We start from the raw sequence: 24,344 nt of genomic DNA, 5'->3' as shown, positions 1-24,344 counted from the left end.
TCATCCTCTCTAGAGGAGGAAAGGACATAGAACATAGAGCAGACTAATTACAACACTTTTTGGTGAGAAAGAGGTGGTACTTCAGTCTATTTTGATTTTGAAAAGCAGTGACCTGTTTCCTGGGATGCACTTAAAGGGGTTGTTTGCACTAAAAGCCTTATCTGGTTGATTTCTGATGTTGTTAGAATTGTGTTTAACGTTGCCAGGTGCTCTTGAGTTTTGACCATGGCTGTAAAAATATTTCAGATTTTGAGGCACTAGCAGGCACTAGAGCGTTTCACAATCCCACTAGGTAGATTCTAGAGATAATATTTCAGTAGTCTGGAAAATGTTGCATCTGTTCAAAATGGTATAGAAACAGCAAACTACACTTCTGAAGGCTTAGAAGCTATGGACTGGCTCTGGATGATTATTTTTCCCCATCTTTGCCTATGCCCTGAAAATTTTGGCTTGAGCTAATTGTTTGTTTCATAGCAGTGCCCAAAAGCTGAAGTATGTGTATGTTTTCCAGCTGACTACAGAATTCTCACAGCATCAGAACTAGTTAATTGGAGTGGTTTTTTTCTCCTTTCTTAGTTTAAGTCTTGCAAAATACCAATAAAGGTGAATAACAACACTAATTCACTTTTCAATAAAGGTGAATAATAACGATGTCACCGTTCTAGATTAGGGTAGTAGTGCCTGTGCTACATGTCAAGAAGTCTACCATTCAAACTACTCCACTGCTAGGAACTCACTATGGGGCCCCATTCAAGCTATTTTTCTCCGACTTCCACTCAATACTAACCTTTCTTACAAGATGGAGAGGAAGATTACAATAGTGCAACATGTGAAGCATTTTGAATACTTGAAAGTGCTGCACACATGCAGAGTTTTATTAACAGAGTGAAGCACAAGCAAAAGCCAGCTGGTACAATAACATACCTCTCTAAATTTGAATTCTCTGCTCTGAAATGTCAATAATTTGGAATACGTTGTTGAAACAGAATACCTTAAAACACCAGTATCAGGCTCTGTGAAGAGGCAATTGTGCTCCTGCTGCATTTTACCTCAAAACAAGTTAATTGAGAGGAGGACATATTTGTTAGTCAATAAATAGTAAGATCAATAAGCAGCTATCCACTGTTTGACCAGTCTTGTTCAGCCACTGATAATGGGTTCATTTAAGTGTAAGAATAAATTATATTGATGTTGCCATTTTTATCACTTCAAGGAAAGTAAGCATTTTATTTGTACGTAATGTATGAAAGAGGAAATTTGATTAGACCAAACTGATTTCATACTTGGAATGTCTGTGTTAAGTTACATTGTTCAGCTGTGTTAGTTGTTGTGATGTGGGATTTCTGGAAAATTTTGAATCAGAAATTTTTCCAGTATCCTACATTGGTTAAGATCTAATTCAATATGTTTAGTTTGCTGATATTTAAATAAATAAAACAAAAAGTATGTAAATAAAACAAAATGCATGTGTGCCCTATAAGCATCTGGCACATTTTTATGTAGCCAAAAGTCTATATACTGAAATGTACCTATATATACTGGGGGGGAAACAAATAAATCAAAGCATCTTACAAATGTGGTCCTGTGCATGTTTACCTAAAAATACATCTCACTGTTTTCAGTGGTGCTTAATCTACAGTCATTATACCCTTTGTGATTGTTGTATTCATGCATATTCCAGTTTTATTTTTTTTAAATCTGCTTATAAATATTTTAAAGAATAGTAACTCAGTAGCATTCCCTTTTCTTATATAACTTAGATTTTTAGTGGGGTGGGTGGGGTGAAGGCATTGTCAGATGATAACCCACCTGAAGAGCTGTGTGCACATATACACACACAGTCGTCCCTCCATAATTGTGGGGGTTAGAGGCGACGGACTCCCGCAAATATGGGGAAATTGCAAATAACCCCTCCCCCACTAGAGGGCCTACGCGGGTCCCCTCTGGACCCCTGCCACACCTGCTTCAAGACTAACAAGGTAACCCTTCCTCCTGGAACCTATAACTGCACTGTTTCAGAAAGTTAATTAGTAGCATGAAGAATGGATATAAGTCAACTAGAATGCCAGTCAAATCTAAAATCAAAGTTTTACATAACCTTATTGAGATGATTATCTCAAGGAAGAAGTACAGTTGTCCTTCCTGACTGGCGAACCTGGAATTTGTGAATTTGATTATTTGCAAGGTCTGTCCTGCCCTCTCGCATGCCTAGAACAGAGGGGTCAGGAAAGAGCTCCTGCCATGCTTGCATCGGGTGATCCAGGCATGGCAGGGGGGAGAAAGACTAAGCATGATCCAGCATGGCAGAGGTCCGGAGGGGACCCACGGGGGTCTTTCTCCACTCCTGCCATGCCTGGCTCACCCAATCCGGGTACCGGGGGGGGGGGGGAGGTAGAAGGAGCCATTGGGGACCACTGCTCTGTCACAACAAGGCATCCAAACATATGATTGATGCCGAGAGGGAGTGACTCACACCAATGGTTGTAATGCCAGGTGACACATTGTGTATGTAAACAGCCACCCCAGCATCACTATGGCATGCAGAGGTAAAGGGGGAACTAGGGCAGCTCCAGGGCCAGAATACTCTGGAGCAGCCTGGACTAGATGAGTTCTAGATAAAACGTTATCTTTTATTTCACTACATTTTGTGGTTTTAAAAGGGCTAGATTTTCTAGTTATATGGAACTCTGAACTAGGCACATTTACTTTAATCATGCAAATACCATATATCTGTATTTGTGTACAAATATAGCAATTGCTATATATCACGGCATACCTAAGACCACCCTGAAGTCAGGGGATTTCTTGTCATATCTAGCATAAAAAAACAAGTGTTCTTAGATACTGTCATTTGCTTCTTCTGTAAGTGTATTATATGACTTCTAGAAAAAGCTTAAATTAATTATTTATTATAATAGCTGTTCAGCAGTGTAATGGACTGCCTCAGATGACGAATTCTGCTGTTTGGAGGTCTTTAAACAGATTAGTTGACCCTTATGGTCCCTTCCAGCTCTATGATTTTGTGGCTCCAAACTATTCAAAAGGAAGGGTTTGGAGAGGTAAATAAGATTATGTGAAAGTCTTGTTTCATTTTCATATTTAACTCAAGATATGAGTGAGTGAGTGAGACAGATACATGGAGATTTCTTTGGTGGTGTTGCTATTCTGTTTCCCTTTCTCCGGGCATCTTTTTAAGTTTCATTTCTTCTATAAAAATATCTGCCAGGGAAGAAGAACACAATATGATCATATTTTGTCACTTTTGATCTTGTATTTATGGGTACCCCAGAAATGTGAAACTAGCATGTAGATTTGACTGCTGATGTGACAGTATGATCACAATGGTAGTTTTCTGAAATATGAACTGTTAGCTATGTAGTTAGTTATGATTATGTCATTTTGTCATATTTTTAGACTTGTTTTATAGTTTTTGCAGAAATTTATAATGGTAATTTCCTGAGATTATGAGTAGAGATTTTTTGCTCTGCCAGATGTTATTATAGCAACTCCCATTGTCTCCTGACATCATCCATAACCAATAATTTTGCTGGCTGGGAATTTATGTGGGTTGAAATTCATTAACATCTGGAAAGCCACATGTTCCCCAGCCATGCCTGACATGGAAGATATTGTCTTAGACTCTAACATCTTTGGTCCTCCAGATGTTTTGGACTTCAGCTCCCAGGATTCCTGACTGTTGACCAACCTGGCTGGGCTTCTGGGAGTTGAAGTCCAAAACACCTGGAGGACCAAGGTTTGGGAATCACTGATTTAGATCATGACGTGGGTAGACTGTTAACTGGGCAGAGAACAGGGGAGTAGAAGGTGGTGATAGTGTTTTGTTTTATTTTTCAATAAAAACATAGTAAAGAGGTTTCAAACTGTTTATCCTTAAGAATTATTTATATCCCACCTTTTCCCCAGCTTGGGACTCAAGGCAGCTTACAACAGGTAAACAAATTCACAGCATAGAAAAGTTAAAAAGCAATCAAATTATTTTAAAAAAAAATTAAAACCAGTTAAATAATTAAAAAACCCATTACAAATAACAAAAGTCCAGCACATTATACAAGGCTCAGCTCACCTTAAAAAAACACCATTTATCAGAGGTATTAGAATAAAAAGGCTTTCACCTGGGTGCAGAAAGATAGCAAAGAGGGTGCCAATCTAATCTCTCTGGGGAAGACGTTCCAGAGGCTGGGCCCTCTCCTATGTTCCCACCAGATGTATCTGTGAGGGGTGTGAGGCAGAGAGAACAGTCCCCCCCCCAGAAGATAGCAAAATATAGACAGGTTTGTATGGGAGAATACAATCCTTGAAATAACCTAGGCTTGAGCTGGGTAGGGCTTTATATGTCCTTTTCTATTGAGGAATCCCTGTTCATGATTGTGCCATGTGGAGAACAGTCAGTCTATACAAAGGACCAGCCAGACCTACTTGTACTTCAGTGTACTGTAATTCCATGTAGACAGGAGTGATCCTAACACAGCAGTCTGTGAACAAGACATGATCTATTTAGATAAGTTGATCCCCTGTGTGCCCTTTTTATCTCTACACATTGCTTCATCACTAGGGCCTAAATACTCTAAAGCAGGGGTAGGCAACCTGCGGCCCGGCGAGGCCTTGGGACCGGCCCCAGCCCAGTCCTGCCGCTGATTGCCGCCGGGGCCTTTGGCGTCTCGCGCGAGGGGCATGGTGGGGCAATTGTCTATAGAAGCCTCAGAAACATGCATTTATCTTAACATTTTTTTAAAAATCAGCAATTTTTTTCGCGTGTCCTCCATTTTTTATTTAAAAAGTGCCCTCCATTTGAAAAATTTGTCCCACATTTGTCCCGGTTTATTTATTTAATTAATTTTTTAAAATTTTTTTTAATTATTTATTTTTTGGCTTCGGCCCCCCAGTTGTCTGAGGGACAGCAACCCGGCCCCTGGCTCAAAAGGGTTGCCTACCCCTGCTCTAAAGGCATCAGATCCCATCTGATCATGGAAGTTAAGAAGGGTCAGCCCTGGTTAGTACCTGGGAGGGAGATCGCCAATGAATACTGGGTGCTGTAGGCTATATTTCAGAAGAAGGAATTGGTAAAAACACCTCTGAGTATTCCTTACCTAAGAAAACTTATGAAGTTTTGTGGTGTCACCATAAGTGAACTGACAACTTGAAGTCACTTCATCACCCATTCCTTCACTTCATCTTGTCCAATTCTCTTCCCATTTGCTTCTCAAGTTCCCTCCCCCACTTCCATAATCTATATCCTGTGTCACTGAGTCCATTTGGAGTTGTAGTCCTACTCTCCCCCCCCCCCCCCACCACTTAAGAGATTTGTATTTTGGTTGTTGTTTTTTTAAAGAAAATGATGTACATACTCTGAGCTTGCCCATATTTACCTCTTGTGCTTCTACCTTTTGCTACATCATGGCAGACATTCTCCTGAAGTTTGGAGACAGAATATAGTACAGTGATGGCGAACCTTTTCAGGTCCACATGCCAGGGGTGAGGCTTCTGTCCCCCAGGGAGGGGGCTGTGTGCTTGGGGCAGGGCTTCTGCCCTTGGAGGTGGGCTTCTTGGGCGGGACCTCTGAGAGACAGTTAGAAGCCAGGGAAAATTGGGGGGGGCGATGGGCACGCCATTGCTCCTGCTCCTCCTGCCCTTTCCCTGGCAAGCCGGGAGGAAGAGGCCTCAGCACGGGCCCAGTCCTCTTCTTCCCAGGCTTTTCTTCACCCCGAACGGGCTCCGGGGAATCCTTTCGAAAAGAGAAAAGACAAGCCAGGAGGAAGAAGCCTCAGCATGGGCCCAGTCCTCTCCTTCCTGGGCCTTTCTTCACCCCAAACGGGCTCCAGGTAGTCCATTCGGGATGAGGAAAGGTAAGCTGGGAGGAAGAGGCCTAGGCACAAGCCCAGTCTTCTCCTTCCCAGACCTTTCCCACCCTGAACGGACCCCCTGGATCCCATTCAGAATGAAGAAAGGCAAGCTGGGAGGAAGAGGACTGGGCACACAGCCCATCCCTCTTTCCCATAGACCTTTTCCTGCCCCCAGCTCTCCCTCTGGAGATAGCTGGAGGCCAGAAAAGGTCTCTTGGGAGGAGCAACTGGCATGCGCTGGTCACTCCTCCTCCCCTGCTCTTTTCCCGGCCGGGAGAGGGCTGGGAGGAGGAGCCAGAGGCACGTCCCTCTGGCTCCTTCTCTCAAGTGTCATTGTCTGCTTCCTGCTGTCTCTCTGAGACAGCGGGAGACCTGAAAATGGCAGGGAGGAGGAGAAATGGGCACATGTGTGCCTCTTCCACCTTCTCCCTCTCGCCTGTGCCTGGCAAAATGGCGTCGCATGCCACTTCTGGCATGCATGCCATAGGTTCGCCATCACAGATATAGTATATGCTCCTGAAAGTGTGAATACTGGATTAGTTTGTGGTTTGCTGTCATTATGTTTGTGAGAGAAAAACATTTGACATCAGTAAGTCATTTGATTAAGAAAGGAAGGGCTGAAAGAGATCTGTCTGTCTGTCTGTCTGTCTATATTGTGTTAACTGTTACATTCAGAGTGTATTTCAGTTTTCAGGCCCAAGCTTCTGTGGTTGATCTCAGCGGGGAAAAATCAATGACTCATATTTCCATTGAGAGAAATATAATTTCCCGTTTCTCAGCAACGGCTCTTGCAACTATTTCAAGTGTTGTGTAACAACATGCTCAGAACTAGGTGATCATCTTTGAGTGCCTTGGGGTATTTTTATTGAAATCTTTTGTGTGCAGGCTGGGAAAAGCCTAATTGTGCTGCAGGTGTTATGACACATATACCACTTACATATAGTGGAAACAGTAACTTCTGAAACAACTTAGAATGCAAAGAGTTCAGCCTCCCCCCCCCTTTCAAGAAACTATGAAACCACGGAGACAGAGGAGTAGGAGAATCGCATCTTCTTGAATAAATCACAAAAACAAGCAGAATGGTTCTTTGGTTTGAATAGCTGTTTTGTTTGAAAATAAAGAAAAGTATTTTTTCTTATTTTTTATATTTCTGAGTGCAGCTCCTTCTTTGCGTTATCTTTCCCCCCTGAAAAGTGATCTTGATCCTTCCTAAGGCATCCCTTCTGGCTGCCTTTCTGGCTGTCACTCTTACCCTTCTTCTTCACACATATATGCCTCTTTCTGACTTCACCACATATTAATAACTAGGACCACCCAGGTTACTAAGTCACTCTTCATAGGGCATGGTTTCCAGACCCTTCACCATTTTGGTTGCCCTCCTTTGGACATGCTTCAGCTTCTCAACATCCTTCTTTTTTTTTCCCCTGTGGTGCCCAGAACTGGTCACAGTATTCCAGAATACAGTGGCAGTATTACTTCTCTTGATCTAGACACTATACTTCTGTTGATGCAGCCTTGGCTTTTTAGCTGCTACATCACACTGTAGACTCATGTGGATTTCACTTCAACATTAGGAGGAACATCTTGACAGTAAGAGCTGTTTGGTGGTGGAACATACTATCTTGGAGTGTGGTGGAGTCTCTTCCTTTGGAGGTTCTTTAAACAGAGGCTGAATGGCCAACTGTCAGGCATGCTTTGATTGTGAGTTCTTACATGGCAGAAAGGGGTTGGACTGTATGGCCCTTGTGGTCTCTTCCAACTCTATGATTCTGTGACCCGGTAAGTAAGTACCTTTATAGGGTGAGCAGAGAGAAGCACTCCAATACATTTGAGAAAATATTTTTATAACATAAACACTATGTACTTAATTACATTCCAGTAAACCTTAGAGCCAAGTAGAGAAACACTCCAAAATATGAACTACTAGGAGTAAAGTGCTTAATCATCACAGTATGCCAATCAGGTAATTGCTGCAGTTGTAAATGACTACCTTACAGAGACTCTGGCTCAGTGAAAGACCATTCAGTTGCTAGAAGATTCAAAAAGACATAGCTGTGGCACTGAGAGCATCTGGAACATCTGCCAATGACAATAACCCCCTGGAAGTTGAAAGTGCCTAAATTGCATCAACTTGAATCATACTTAAGATGCTTCCACTTCCATATGTTTCATTGGTTTCACCATGGCTCAGGCTTGCTTGACCATCTCTAAATTGCATATATAGGTTAGCATCCTGTTGATTAGGTGCAGCTAGAATTGTTGAATAGCATGTCAACATGTAGGGAAATCCCACTGATTCAACGGGTTTACTCTAGTGAGGCCTAACAACAGAATTTGGGCGATTGATAGGTTCAAACATAATACTGAAAATGAGTTTTCAAATACAACTGTGAGTAATGCTCAGTACAGCTCAGAAAAATCACCTCAAAAACCAAAGTTGTGTGTAAATAATCAGTGCTTTTTGAACTTTACTTCTCAGAATTCTCCAGCCAACATGCCTGGAGTTTGCCAGTGGCGATGTAGGCTGGGAGTTTCTAGGGGCTGTAATTGTCAACTATTGTTGTAAGGACTGTTATAGCGACTTTTAAAAATCTCTAATAGTAATAGTAAACTTTACATTTTGCTGTGTTTTTGTTTTCTCGTAGGCAGAGTATGGAAGAAGCACACAAAAACAGTAACAATTCAGCAGCTTCCCCACAAACAGCATCGTTACAAGGTACCACTCTCCAGGCAACTCAGCTTTCTCGTGTTTCTCAACAGGTAAAGAAAGCTACTTAAGGTCAGGGCCCCCCCCTGAGGAATTTTTAAGTAGGTTAATCGCAGTTTTCTTTTTTTTTTATCATCCTGCTTTTTTATTAGTTTAGTAAGTGTATGAGCATGTACTTTCAAAGATACACTAGATATTGGCAGGTGCCATTAAACTGTCTGCCAGAATCCTATCTAACCTGTTACAATTCCTTACTTTACACATACCTAGCTGTGTAGCAGAGGCCCTTTACTGAATTGTGAAGATATGTAACAGGACACCAGCAAGACTCCCCGATGCACATTGGTGCTTGATCTGTATTGGGACTGAGGGGATGTGCACTGCTACGCACTGGTCACTTTGCTGGGCTGCTACATAGTAACATAACAGCAGCCCTTTACTAGATACAGATGGTACAAAACTGCCCAATTCTAATGCCTGCAGATGTAGGTCTACTTACAGTCATAGGTCTTCAACAGGATTCCAACCCAAAATTCCTTCTCCGTTGGTTTTAGATCTCTCCAGTGATCACATATGTTGACCAAATCAGCAATGAAATGAGAAGGTCTGATTTTGTTTAAAATTTTTTGCTGAATATCTTTATGTTTCTTAAGGTGTAAATCCAGAGTAGTACTTCTGAAAAGTTGCCTTCTAACCAAAAAATCATCAATCTACTAAATATGATTAATGTGCTGTTAATTGGTTTAGAACATTTTTTCTTCTTCCAAGAGCCCTTGGATAGGAGCAACACAAAAGTGAAATCCACCTAATACTGAGGTTGTATAGTCTCCATTCATTTTTACCGGCTTATGTGTGTGCTCTGTTTAAGTTGGGTTGAAAAGAATGGAGGCTGTATAATTGTATGGCTTGAAAGAGGCGCTCCAAAATTAGTGTATTATTGCAGATTCTCTGAATTTCAGGGCTTATTCTTGTGCAGCAAAAGTATGATTTATTACAGTGATTATATTAAACAGTTACATTTTGGTTTTCCCATGTACTGTGCATTGCCTATGGAAGTGCCCTATGTCTGTGCATATCTTTTTGTTTTGCCTTCAAAAAATGGAACTCAGCAGTTCTGTTAGATACATGGAACTTGCTAATGATGAATATCATTTATATTTTGACTACTGAGGACATCTAGTGTTACCTTATGTGAAATGTATATAGTAACTGATGTTCATCAACCCTCAAATAGTATTTGGCTAAACAGAATATGGTTTTAAAATGGACTTATCCTAGGCAGTCTGTTGTTGTTAACTACCCTTGAGTCGTCTCTGACTCACAACAACTCTATGGATGAGAAATCTCCAAGGCTCTCTGTTCTCCACTGCTCTGCTTAGGTCCTTCAGATTCAGGCCTGTAACTTTCTTGATCAAGTCCATCCATCTGGCGTGTGGTCTTTCTGTCTTCTACCTTTCCTAGCATTATTGTCTTTTCTAGTAAATCATGCCTTCTCATGATGTGACCAAAGAACGACACCCTCGGTTTCATCATCTTTGCTTCTAGGGATAGTTCTGGCTTGACCTGCTCCAGGACCTATTTGTTTGTCTTTTTGGTTGTCCATGGTACCCTCAGTGTTCCTCTCCAGCACCACATCTCAGATGAGTTTGTTTTCTTCCTGTCAGCTTTCTTTATTATCCACCTCTCGCATGAGTTTATGGTGATGGGAAATACAGTGGCTTGAAAAATTCTAATTTTTACACTCAGTTGTATATCTTTACAACTTAGGCTCATGTCTAGTTCTTGAATAGCTTCCCTTCCCATTCCTAGTCTTCTTCGGATTTCTTGATTGTGATCTCCATTCCGGTCGATATTTGATCCAAGGTATGGGAAATATTTTACTATTTCAATTTCCTCATTATCCAGGTTGAATTTATGTAGATCCTTCATGGTTTTTGTTAATTATTTTTGTTTTCTTTATGCTCAGCAGTAAAGCTGCCTTTGTACTTTCTTCTTTGACCTCCTTCATATTATGTTTTCTGTGTACAAGTTGAACAAGTGGGGTGATAGAATGCATCCTTGCCTGACACTTTGCCAGTTAGAAACCATTCTGTTTCACCATATTCTGTTCTAGCAATAGCCTCACAGATTCCTCATCAGGACTATCAAATGTAGTAGCACTCCGACTTCTTTGAGAGCATTCCATAGCTTTTTGTAATCTATGCAGCCAAAGGTCTTGCTACAGTCTATAAAGCACATGCTGATTTTCCTCTGATTTTGTTCACTACATTCCATTAGCCATCTATATGTAGAGAGATTTTGTAGCACCTTTGAGACTAATTGAAAGAAAGATGTTGGCAGCATGAGCTATTGAAATTGAAGTAGACTTAAGTCTACAAAAGCTCATGCTGCCAACTTCTTTCTTTCACAGTTTGTCTCAAATGTGCTACAAGATCTCTCTATATATGGATTCTATAGACTAACATGGCTATATGTTTGAATTAGCCATCTATGTTCGCAATGTGGTCCCTAATGCCTTTTTCTTTCCTGAACCCTACTTGTTTCTCTGGGATTTCTCTTTCCATATGATTTGAGTCTGTGTTGCAGAATTTTGAGCATGATTTTCTTTGCGTGGGAAATATTTGCAAGGCTGCAGTCTTTTGTGTCCTCTTTTTTGTGTATGAGGATGTATATTGATCGTTTCCAATCTATTGGCCATTGTTTTGTTTTCCTTATTTGTTGGCATATTTTAGTTAACACAAGAGTTGATTCTGTCTGTGTGTATGGTAGCAATTCATTTGGAATATTATCTGTTCCTGGTGATTTGTTCTTCCCTATTTCACTTTCTGACCCAGTGGAAATTCCATACATATGTGCCTTCACTATTAGCCTCAATGGAATTTAAATGTAAGCATTTATTTATTACCAATAGCATATATTTCCTGATTAAGCTAATAAACTCTTGATTTATTTTAGATGTCCCTTAGAGGTCCAACTCCTTTGGCAGCTTTCACAAAATCTGTGCACCTTTGTGGTGATCAAGTCCAGGGAGTCATTCATGCAGCTCAGACCTCCTCTGTCATTCACTCACCACAAGGGCAATCAGTGCAGGTAAATTACTAACTGTGCAGAAGCATATTGTCTTAAATGCTGCTTTAACATACTTGACCCTTTCTAGCATTGCCACTAAAATACCACCAACTGTTGCAATGGCAGTGGAGAAAAATGAAAAGTCAAGCTAACAAAAGTCTCCATATTAATAATTAAGCGTTATTGTTCTAGCTTTTTATTAAATTAATATTTTGCTGCGCTCTGATCCAATGAAAAATACAAACTACTCTATTTTCTGGCATATAAGACGACTTTTTAACCCTTTTAAATCTTGTCAAAAGTCGGGAGTCATCTTATACACTGGGTTAAGCCCAGCCTGCTCAGGCCGCAAGAGAGCCCCGCAGCCCGGCGTGCACACCCAACCTCCTCCCAGACCTTCAGAGGTTCACTGAAGCTGGCGCACGCCCGGTCTGCTCCTGCCTTCCCAGGCCTCCACAGAGGTAGCAAGAGAGCTGCGCTTTTAACAATGAAAAACATAAACAAGATAGGAAATGAGAAGAGAAATTGATTTTTTAATTCATTTAGAAAGGAATTATAGCAATTATGATATTTGCAAGATATAAAACAGTATCTGGGTAAGTTCATATGTTTTGTGAAAAGTGACCTGCATTTGTAAACCAAATTGCATCACTTATTCTATACAGCTGCTATTCATGCCTCAGATGAAAGCATGCACCATATAAGCATGCTACTATTTTCAAATACATTCCTTAGATGACTCCCCAGAGCCAGAAAAATGTATTGATTATTACACATTGGCCATTTCTTGTGGCATTGCCAGTACTGTAACTTGGATACAAGGAATACATGTGACACACTGACATCAAAATCTCAAGTCCTTAACCAAGTCCTTAGTACACATAACTGTTATTTACCCCTTCATCCACTTGCCACCAACAGCCCTACATTCTCATTTCTGCTGTGTTAAATTTTAAATTATAAACTTGAGAGTCAGGGACTTGTTCGCTTGTATTCTATAAAACTCATTGCAAACAGATGGTGCTGTAAGTTACCAAACTAATAAAAATATGGATTGGGAGCTGAAATTGTATTCCTTGCCCTCCAAACACAATGTTAAGGGGTTCCCTATCTTTTTTTCCAAGGTCTCAGTTTAAGGTGGCTGCATATAGTAATGGAGAGTTTGGTATTGCTACTGACTATATAGAGCACACTGTCAAGGGTTCCTCTATCATTAGGAAAAGAGATTCCACTTCAAAATTAGGAAGAACTTTCTGGCTGTTTGACAGTGGAACACAATCCCTCAGAGAGGGATGGAGTCTCCTTCTCTGGAGGTTTTTAAACAGAGGCTGGATGGCCATCTGTGGGGCAGGGGGCTTTGATTTTGTATTTCAGCATGGAGGGTGTTGGACTGGATGGCCCTTGTGGTCTCTTCCAACTCTAGGATTCTATGAATCCTAGGTGCTGCAGATTGCCTTGTCACACACAATCTGCAGTCTACCGTAGTTGTTTTCTGTGTAGAGGGTGGGACAGTGTTGCTCTTTGCTGCAAGCAGCAAAATGCCCTGCATATTACATGCATCTGAAACTTTTTAAAAATTATTTAGGTTTTCAAAATGGTGGGCAGCTTAATTTTTCAGTTTTTGATCTCAAAATGGCAGTTCTTTAAGGTTCCCCCACCCACCCAATAGGTTTTGAGATGGGGAATATGTCAAAAGATTTCTTTGACTTTATTTCCTGTACCTTTATATGGCTGAAGTGTGGCATCACACCACTGTTTTCTTCTGTTTTCTGGAAAAGGAGTAGTAGCCTAATGGGTTCAGGCTTGCTGAAATGACTGGTGCCTCTTCTTCACTGGATAGAGCCATGCATTTTAAATGTAGTGACTTCTGGATCTTGCAGGTTGGATCTGGAATTGTCCATCTGTGAACTGAGGAACTCCATCGGTTCACAGAGGGGACTGTAATTCAACAGGCAATCCTGCTGAAAGAAATGGCAGAAGTGATTTTGGCTGATTATCACCGCAGCTCCCCACACCAAACCTCCTTTGGGGGACACTAGGTACTACATGGGTGTTACACATATAAGGCCTTACATGGACTAAACACAGAATCTAAAGGCTTCAGGATATGTAGCATGGCAGCATACAAACAATAACAAATATTTCAGCATGTGTTGATATTCTAGGACCTTTGTCATGGGAAAACTTGTACGCTATTTTTCTTAAAGGATATGTCATTTAGTATTGTTAGGTTAATTCAGAATAAAGTGTCTTCATATTGTGTATGTTACATTTGTCAAAAATTCTAATTTTCTTTTACAAAATACAAAGAAACTACTCTTGTTCTTTAACAAGTTCTGAAGGATACATACACTGCAGCTTTTGGACATTTGCTTTACTTAGCCACCATACATTTCCAAGAATTGTGTGCCTCCCTGTGGATTTTATGTTGCTATGTCACCAGTTTACTGTAAATAAAATAACTTTATTTACTTATCTTTGGGAAGATGAGAAAAATCACCATCTGCCAAATTTGAAAGAATGCTCAAGGAATAAAACTCTTAAAAGGGTGTATGCTTGTTTTATTTCTTTACATTTCTCCACACAATCTGGCTTAAAGATGTGTGTTTTCAGTTATTAGCCTTGAGTATACAGTATTTTGTTACGCTGCTGCAAGTCTTGCTGCACAGCTAAGGAAGTTTTAAAAACAACTCTGTTATGCTGTTTGCGTATAGTCCATTGAGGGTAGTCTTTATTCCTTCCCTCATGACATTCCTAGTTTTGTAAGGAAAAACATAATTGATCTCTTAAGGCTGGCAATACTTGCAGTCCAGAGAAATGTGCATCTCTGATAGACATGATCCAAATATTATTGCCAGAAATTTGAAGAAATTTAACCTGTAAGCAAAAGAATGAAGCATGTTGCAACTCGTTACATACCAACTGTACCTTTTAATAATCTTTATAGTTGTATCTGGCATATCCTAAAACTGCAGATGCTCATCTCTTACAACAAGATGACAATGTTTATTTCTTTCAGGTGTCTTTGTCAGAGAGTGAGGATTCGCAAGATTCCTCAGATAGTATAGACTCTTCACAGAAAGCCAGAGGTATTCTAGCACGCCGTCCATCTTACAGGTCAGTACTTAATATAAAAACATGTATTTTTGCCAGATATCTTTGGGAAATACAACAGCAGCAACTTGTCATTTTTTTCACTTTTCTTTTATATGCCAACTATGACCATTTTTAGGGAAAACAGATCTTGACTGATTATCCATGGTTTTGTCATCTCCAGATTAGGATATTGTAACACACTATACATAGGGCTGCAAACAATTTGAAAATTAATTTTGGTTCCAAAATCTTGACTTACGCCAGTTGATTATATTACACCAAATTTATAAGTGGTTTTACTGCTTTCCAATTTGCTTCCAGATTCAATTCAAGGTGTTGGTTTTGATTTAGTCTGGGACTAAGGAATCTCAGGAACCCTGTTTTCACATGAGCCCATCAAACAACTTCATTCTAATTCTGAAGCTATGGTTTGTGCCTCACCATCACCAAAAATGATTTATGGGAAGATTTGTATACTCTTGCAAGCAGGACTGTTTACATAGTCTCCCTCTAGGCTGCTGCAGGAGTGATGAACCCGCTGAGACATTTCCCTGTCCTCCCACAACTATTGCAAGTTGAACAAGGAGCAGTTCTTCATGGTATACTGGTCTCATTACACCATGAAATGCGCTTAAGTCTTTAAAAGGGCATTCATGAAATTGTTCATGTGTCACACTTCTAATCCCTCCCTCCCATATTTAAATGTTTGATCAATGGATACCTATCAGTTATGAATGAGTGTTCTCTGGGAATTATATCCTGTTAACTGCCACAGTGCCACTCTTGTTTATGTGGTAAAGTTTTGCCAGCATGAAGTATACTAATTTAAGCATGGATTTTTAAAAATTTGAACCACTACGGTTGGCTTGGCCAAATCCATTCCCAACTCACTTCCATTGCTGACATTTTCCAGTCACTTCCCCACACTTCCTTTAATCCTCATCAGTCTGGTTGGTTGGTAGATATGGTAGTGTCCCTTTGATTGCATCCTTTGACTGTAATGCCGAGGCTTTCAGTCAAAGTTAAATACCTCCTGAGTTTTTCCAGTGGTGAAACATTTTGTGTTAATGTTCCATCTTGTAGAATGAGTAGCCAGTTACGTCATTTTCCCTCTAACTACTCTATTATTTTAGCTTCTGTAACTTTAAACTGACCTTTAACTTGCAAGTGAGTCCCAATTCTCAGTCCATTTACAGTTGATTCTTTAGCTATGGATTCAACCATCCACAGCTTGAAAATATTCATAAATATATATAAATCCCCCCTAAACCCTTTGATTTTGTCATTTTATATAGGGGGAGCCATTTTACTATGCCATTATATTTAATGGGACTTCACTATCCATGGATTTTGATATCCACAGGGGTTCCTGGAACCAAACCCCAGTGGCTATCAAGGGCCCACTATAATTTTTATATGAATGTTGAAATTTAAGATTATCTAGGAAAAGCAGTAAAACAGAAGTTGGTAGAATGAAAATGTTAGGCGTTGAAGTAGTAATTGTACCTACTTCTTCTGGGATTGTTTTCCCAGCAACCTGTGTCTGAATATTTTGTTTTTATTTTTATAGAAAAATTTTGAATGATCTTTCTTCTGAAGATACACATGCTAGGAAAGGAGATGAGGCAAATGTCTCTACTGTCACATCTATGTCTGTCTCTACACCTGTTTACCAGACCAGCACTGGACAATACAGTATGTAAAATTAATTCTTGGCTGTACTTGGACATACAGTCAGCCCTCCTTATAGGTGGGTTTGCCTTCCGCGGCTTTGAGATCACACGGAAGGCAAGCCCAGGCAGAAATAATGGGACACGTACTCGCACCACACGCCCCGTGCGCCACTGTGAGCACGCACCCCATTATTTCCTATGGGGCTTGAGCATACGCTCTTTTCCCCATACGCTGGGGGATCCAGAACGGATCCCTCACATATGGGGAGGGCAGACTGTATTATTAATGGAAAGATATTGAAAGTTAAATTTGGTATTTGTTTAAAAAAATTACATACTGGCTTTCTTTCTTAAACTCTTAAGTCATTTTTAGAGAATGATATCTGTATTCATCTATTATTAAAATGTTCTTAATCAGTCAAGCAAGGCAGCACTGGCAAAATAAAGAAAATGTTGCTTTATTTGGAAAGTGAAGGTGATGAATGAATGAAATTGTTCATGGGCAACAGAAGATGTAATGAAAGATAAGGGAAAGGGACTTCATATGTTTTGTATGTATTGCTGTGCAGTGATCAACACATTCTTTGTTTCGTTCTTTTTTTAATCTCTAAGTTGCCATTGCCCCAAATGGACCATTACAGCTAAACAGCCTGGGTGCAGAGAGTATGCAGGGTTTGCAGGCAATTACAAATGCTGGTGGGACTCCACTATTGCAGTACATGCAAACATCTGATGGTCAACAGATACTTGTGCCAAGCAACCAGGTAGTAGTGCAAAGTAAGTATTCACTTCTAAGACTTCAGAATTTCTGATCTCTTCTCCTTGCCCTGTGTATTTGTCATTTTCTAAGGGTTATCTTTTTTACTTTTTGTTTTTACTTTTTGTTTGTTTTGTACCAGTTCTTTAAACACTTATGAAAGCAAATTCTGATCCTGAGGTTTCCCATTCATATGAGTGCCTTTGTTTGTTAATTAATCAGGAAGCAAATATGACTATACCCAGTAAAGGTAGGCAAAATCAGTCAACAGAATTGCAGCTATGAGTGTTGTCTTTTTGATGCTACTAATTTAAACTGTTTTGGCAAAGTAGATTCTGAAGGAATAGAAACGAAAAAATAGTTGTAAAGCTGTAAAAGGCATGCAATTCAAAGTGGCAGCCAAATATTTGCTGTTGCTAACCCTTCCAAAAAAGGCACATACCCAATTGTGTAGATGGCCACTCTTCATAGGTCATGGGATACATGTATGATTTATACTTGTTTGCCAAAAAATACACATTTAAGTCAGAATCTGACTTAATGCTCCCCCTTTACCTTGTTTTTTATTCTCGTTCCTCTACAGCAGCATCAGGTGACATGCAGACATACCAGATACGGAGTACACCAACCACCACTTCCCTCCCCCAGACTGTGGTAATGACATCTCCTGTCTCCTTGACATCGCAGTCAGCCAAGACAGATGATCCACAATTGAAACGAGAAATAAGGCTGATGAAAAACAGGTATTTAGATTCTTAATTGCTATTATTCATGCCCTTAGTCTAACTCTTGGACATAGATAAATAGGCACAATGCTTTTTTTGTACTTAATTTCCAAAATAGAATTGAATCATTGGCTTTAACTGTTTTTATCAAGTTTGCCCGTGAATACTTTTGGGCTTGAATTTTTTTTTTTAATCATTCTTCTTTAGTTCAAACCATTCAGGTGGAATTTATTTAAGGTTGCTAGATCTGTATTCCCTATATTTTTTAATACAGCCTGTTTTATATTAATACAGTCCTGATCGAACCAACTTTTTGATCTATGTAACAAATTTGAATTTCTAGGCATTGTTTATTGGGTCAGAAAATTCTTAATTGTTAAACTTAACTTTTGAAAGGATTCGAAAACAATATCCGAGGATATGGTAGTTAGTATTGTACTACGAAGAGTATGGCATTCTTTTGAATTCATTGTAAAATCGTTTTTACCTTGTTTTCAGCCTTAAGAGACCATTTAATGCCACGTGAGCTCGTCTCTAAGTTCCTAAACGGTAAATCAGTACATTCCAAAAAATCAATTTGTGTGACACAGTTTGAGTGTTACAGGCAAGTGGTTGCTTTCTACATGCTTCTCAACCACACATCTAGGCATCAGGGATGACATGACTGTATATTCACCTTCAATATCCACTTCAACAGCTCCGTTTAAAATAACTAAGTTCAGCTTATGTGCCAATTGGATGAGATAAAGGCCAGGCCGTTTAGATCCCCTGTCTTTGGATTGTCGGAATGGCAGTTCTAGGCCTGCTTCTAAATCAGATTGAATAAGATGAAAGTGAGTATAGAGGTCTTTCTCATTTAGGCCTGTTCTTGCATTGCAATCCCCTGCTTGGATCAAAGAGACTTTGGTGTATAGAGCTATTAATTTTGCAATATAATTTTCCAAGCTAGTCCATGTGACTTTCAATGTTTCTTTATGCCATATGGGAGGGATATAAACATTTAGAATTAATAACCAGATGTTATTCAATTACCAATTTAATTAATTTAATTTTGTACTTCTTATCTGTGTTCTGATTCTTTTAGGAAATATTTTGTTTTTCCTTCAAACTAAATGGATGATTTTTTTTCAGTTCATCTTCTTTTGGAGCATTTTGTCTAAAGAAGTTTTTTTTTTTAATTTCAAGAAACAAGGTGTGGAAAAGTGATTGTTAATTTTTTAAAAAAGTAGTGCATTTTTTAAAGTGTATCTATTGATTGCTCAGTCTTTCTATCCCATGGCATGTTTGAAAGAGAGCCCAGCATAAAACAATACACACTCCATTAAATAAGAATTCTCATTTCACATATACATGTTAAAACCATTGATAAGAATCAACAACTAAACAAATGCAGCAGTTCCTTATTCCATAAAAGCTTGCAGGAATAAATGTGTTTTCAAGAGGTACTCAAATGAAAAGAGGACACTCAGGCCTCTACCAGGAAATTTCCACAGCCATCTGTCACCAGGAAGGCTGTGCCACATGTGGTTATCCTGTGAGCCACAATCATCAAGGGCTCCGGAAAGCCTTTCCTGCTGATCTTGTATCTCATGGATCAGTATTGGGGAAGGCTTCAGTTACTTGGATCATGGGATATCTAGGACTTTGTTGACTCGTTTTAGCCTCTTCAGTAGACCTAGCCCACTGGCAGCCAGGTCAGAGATTTCAGAGCTGGTATAACTCCTGAAGTTAGTGCTGCAACGGGATTGTTTACTTGTTACGTCTTGAGGTAATCCATTACTGGTTTTTTGTATAGGTACAGTTTTTGACTGTACTCCAGTAATCTTCTTCTGCTGAGTGGTACTTACCATTCCATATATTTACCTCTCTTTAAAACCAAAGCCATTCTGAGATCCTTTACTCCTGTCTTAATTCCTGATTTTCGGAATATTTGTGAAATCGCTCAACCCAAAACAACTTGCTGGAAGCATTTTCTTTAGCTGAGTGACTTGCAGAGGAGTCCCCATCATTGCTATCATTTGTTACTTTATGTACTAATTCTTGCTCTGTCTTCCTCCAGCTCTGGTTCTGTGCCTAAATGTCTGCTCTCTAAATGCTTTGATGTTCTGAAACATTTTTCTCTTTCTTCCTCATCAAACTCTACCCTCGTACCTTCATTATGCCTCTCTTTCTCTAACAAAGACTTCCAGTTTCATTAGCTTTGTTGCTTTGAATAATTTTTTTCTGTATTCGTATTTCCATTTCCCATTAAATTAATTAACTTTTACAAATCTTTAACATTTAATCAGATTTAACAGTTCATTAGTTGGAGAAATCATTTTAAGCAATTCGTTTTTCTGAAATAAAATTATTAATTTCATTGGATGGATATAATTCATTAGATTTGCATCAATTAAATTCATTGTATTGCTGCTTTGGGAAAACTGGCAATCGCCCATTTGCACCATAGTGGCATTGTTAAACAGCACTTACATTTTCTTATTTACTGCCTTCTTAATCATGCTCTGTAAATCAAATGTGCTATGCTGTCATTCTGACACTACATAATGTTGCATGCGTGATACTAGTTAGCGTCATTCATTCAGTAGTATCACTTTTATAAGCAACGTGACAGCTGCTTCCCCTGAGTGCCTGTTAACTTGTGTTTCTCCTTCTCTACATCGATTGCTGATTCTGTTTTGCTGTGCTATCAATTACCTCCTGCAGCTGCTTAAGCTTTAGTTTTACCTGATCTACTTTCCTAGCCACCACATGTCTATTCCACCACGATTCCAACATGGTGACTTGAAGCAACGTTCTGCATTTTCTCCACCAGTGCACCTTGAGCTCCTGCTTCTTAACCCCTCAGTAACTCTAGATTTGTTTTTAATTGCTATTTTAGGATTTTTTTAAACCTTCTTAACTGCCTTATGCTCCTAGCTATAATTTCTGTAACTGATTTCTTTAATTGAAATGGAAGCATTGGTACTAAATCCTCTGAATCACTGTCATTGGTTGAAATAAATATTTTTAGCTCTATGATTGCTGCCATTTCAGAGTCTCACTGGGCAGCGGCCATCAGAATAGGGGTAGTTTTATTATCACAACTCCCGATCTGCTGACTTTCAGTCAGAGGAACAGACTCAGTCACTCTTTCCTCTGCAGTTTTCTTCTTTCTTTATTCTGAAGGCAAAACCATTTCATCTTTCTTGCTTTTTTGGGGGGGGAGGATACTCCTTCATTTTATAAAACTAAACTTTTAAGGCAGCTAAGTGAAGGGATTTCATGTCCAGCTGGCAAGGGAGAATTTTTTTTTAAATGACAGTGAAGGAGAGCGTTCAACAGTCACAACAGAAAATGAACACTGAACTTTGAACCTCTACATTGTTGTTTAGATTGTGATCTGGATCCCTGCTGAACCAAAAAAATATATATATCAGGTGGTCTTGGGCAAGTCACTCTCTCATTCTCACAGGATGGCAATGGCAAACCTCTGAAGAAACTTGCCAATGAAACCCCACAAGCCACCTTAGGCTCTCAATCAGTCATAAATGAATTGAAGGCACACAACAACAAATACCTAGGTTATCTTTAAACATTGACAGCTCATAAAGTTAATAACTGAAGTTTTTTGAAAATTCACTATTTTGGCAATAAGTGCCGAACCAATTAACTCCTCCAATATTTTTATGTAAACTACATAAATCAGTATTTTTCCCAAGAAAGTGATATTGCAAGCCAGCTCCTCTAAGCACACAGTAGCTGTCACATAAAACTGCAGTGTTCTGACATTCCAAACCAATTTGGCTTTCTGTGGTAATTAAAATTTTGCTTTTGGATTACAGAGAAGCTGCTCGTGAGTGCCGTAGAAAGAAGAAGGAATACGTCAAATGTCTTGAAAATCGAGTTGCTGTTCTTGAAAACCAGAATAAAACTCTAATTGAAGAACTAAAAACATTGAAAGATCTTTACTGCCATAAAAATGTGTAAGAAAAAACTAACAAAATCTCTCTTTTTTTTGAACATCAGATTTTGCAGAGGAAATTTTTTTATATTATTTTTTAAACATTAAGATGGAAGGTCAAAAATGAATTTCTTCTCTTCAAATTCTACATTTAAGACTCTTGGAAGACTTCTGCTGGTGCAACTGGAATCTTCATTAGATCAGAATAAATGGACATGTACGTTCTGTCAATCAAGAGATGGAATTGCTTGCGGTGCAGTTGAATTTTTTTTTAAAATGCTTGTAACATTTGATTGAAGAGCTTTTGTCTTCAGCTGTAAAAATCTATTAGTGTGTTTGATCAGTACAGGTTCAAATTTATTAAATCTCTGATACTCAGTTTTCTTTAGCCCCTTCACTTTAGGGCTTCTCTCTGCAGGTAAACACACAGATGGCAGCAGGCTCTGCCATCTGCCACCTACGTGTTGAAATGCATAACTGATATGTAACTCCAGATGTGCCAGCATCATATGATTGGAAATGCTATTTCTAAAGGCTTCTCTGATTGTGTTTCAGTTTGCTGCTGCTTGCCACCTGTGTGTTCATTTTATGCATGGAGAAGAACCCTAACAGGAAGGGTTTTTTTCTACTATTGTATGTAAATATAATATTTTTTGCTGTAAATTCTAATCTCTGTGTTGAGAAAATATAGGATAGTACTTTGATAGAAGTATATATTTGCATTTAACAAAGACAGTATGGGTTTTTTTATATATATAAAATGTGCGCTGTGATTATCAGTGTTGGTAAAGCCAGTGGACTCCGTCTAGCCAGAGGCACATAAATATCGGTTAGCAAGGGTTCCCCCCCCCCCCCAAATAGGTGACATATCATTGCTGATACTAACATTTTGATGTGTTTTATGATGGAACAGAATTTTCACAGGGATATTTATGTTTAATTATGGAATAGGATTCCCCCCCCCCCCCCGCCAAGATAAACAGAAATGATTGTATTATGTGAGCAGGTGTCACATAAGGTTTGAAGATCTTGTTCTTCTTGGATTACAACAAATTTCCATAGCTCAACCCCATTTTAAAACACAATGGCTGGAATCCCATTGGGGAATTATGAATGCATAAGCACTGTAGTTATGGTCCTACAAAGCTACTCTTATCCTGATCCCCATAATTTCTACTTATTGGGCAATGGCTACAGTGATCAGGTTCAGCTCCCCTGTCAATTAGGAAGGATGTTCCCACCTCCTCCTGTGAGCAGTCTCCATTGTAACAGGCAGAAAACAGAGACCCTGTTGCAATTTCCACTTGTCCAAGGGGGGCTGGGATCGTCTGCCAGCTGCCTCTCAATCCATGGGAACAAGCCCCCACTGATCACACTAGCTGCTTTCCAGTAATTGGAGATTGGAGCTTTTTCATGGTCCCAATGTATCCCTTAAAGTAGGGCCTGTGTAGAGATCATGAATACAATACAAGTATCATAGGTAACCTCTAGGTTACATATTCACAACTGCCCAACAGGATTCCAGCCAAGAAATTTAAAATGACATACCAAAGATAAAACTGAACATTAACAAGACTTCATTTGTAAACCTGATAGTAATTTGTTGAAATAACTCCAATTTTTATAAGGTGGTAATCCAGTTGAAATAAGATACTTGATATTTTTTATAGATGAAGTATTACTTTTCCAGTTCTATAAATTGAGTTTATATGAATATTTTAAATATTTATACAGCTTCGGTAAATATTTTCCCTCTCAGATTTTCAACTCTATTTTTAAGAGATGCTGAAGAAAATTATTACCTATTTCTATATATTTCACTTGGCACAGTTTAATGAATAGAAAATAGTTTATTAGCAATCATAGAAAAATGCACAAGCATTTGCACTCAGTATAAAGATGTCAGGGATAATAATAATGTACCTTTGGTTATTTGTTTCAAAAAATGTTAAAGGAGCTTTCACTGTTAGCTCACTGTTCTTGAGCACACAATGGACATTAAATCAACAAATATAGCCGTACCGCAGTTAATACTGAATCATTACAGTGGTGTCCTTTGAAATGTTGTCATTTACATGTATACTGTATTAGTGCAAGCCTTGTTAAAAAAATTAGATTTCTTGAGCTTATTATGACAATCATTCCAAAGAAGGTCTTATTAAATCATTTCTTCCAATACAAAAGTTGGTAATCCCATGCCTTGAAGATATACAGTAAAGACGATGCTATCCAAATACAGTAGTTAATTCTGCATATGCAGATGAGTCCCCAGGTATGTTAGTGGAAATACGTTTTTAAGAGTTACTAAGAGTCTGGGAAGAGTAAGATCTGGAATGCACACTGGGATGTGAGTTCTCATATTCGTCTTCCCCCAAAACTCTCCTATAAACCATGCTGTGTTTACATTGCTCAGTTAGCATTACATTTTACCAACAGTGTTATAAAGCAGTTGCATCACAGCACTGGACTACTGATGTTCAGAGCTAGGGGAGGGAGGTCGCTATTAATTCAGC

At 39.1% G+C, this 24,344-nt stretch overlaps 1 protein-coding gene across 14 annotated transcripts in view; it reads left to right on the top strand.

Moving 5' to 3' along the window:
- The window catches only part of ATF1 (activating transcription factor 1), a 29,597-nt gene extending 5,583 nt beyond the window's left edge, over window positions 1–24,014 (top strand). For 2 of the 14 annotated variants that reach the window (XM_042451204.1, XM_042451212.1), the window contains 7 exons: window positions 8,507–8,577; window positions 11,524–11,658; window positions 14,657–14,754; window positions 16,304–16,428; window positions 17,019–17,183; window positions 17,747–17,906; window positions 21,713–24,014. In XM_042451204.1, the coding sequence (XP_042307138.1) occupies window positions 8,507–8,577; window positions 11,524–11,658; window positions 14,657–14,754; window positions 16,304–16,428; window positions 17,019–17,183; window positions 17,747–17,906; window positions 21,713–21,857 (899 nt within the window). In that variant the 3' untranslated portion in view covers window positions 21,858–24,014. Of the gene's footprint in view, window positions 1–271; window positions 279–8,503; window positions 8,641–9,122; window positions 9,173–10,409; window positions 10,432–11,523; window positions 11,659–14,656; window positions 14,755–16,303; window positions 16,429–17,018; window positions 17,184–17,746; window positions 17,907–21,712 lie in introns of those variants that run through there. The other 12 variants (XM_042451210.1, XM_042451207.1, XM_042451203.1 and 9 more) reach the window with 11 other exon arrangements.
- The last annotated feature ends 330 nt before the right edge of the window (window positions 24,015–24,344 follow it).

This window comes from Sceloporus undulatus, chromosome 2 (assembly GCF_019175285.1).
Source record: "Sceloporus undulatus isolate JIND9_A2432 ecotype Alabama chromosome 2, SceUnd_v1.1, whole genome shotgun sequence".
Lineage (NCBI taxonomy): Eukaryota > Metazoa > Chordata > Lepidosauria > Squamata > Phrynosomatidae > Sceloporus > Sceloporus undulatus.
The sequence above is the reverse complement of the archived record's forward strand: the minus strand, read 5'-3'. Positions and strand labels throughout refer to the sequence as shown.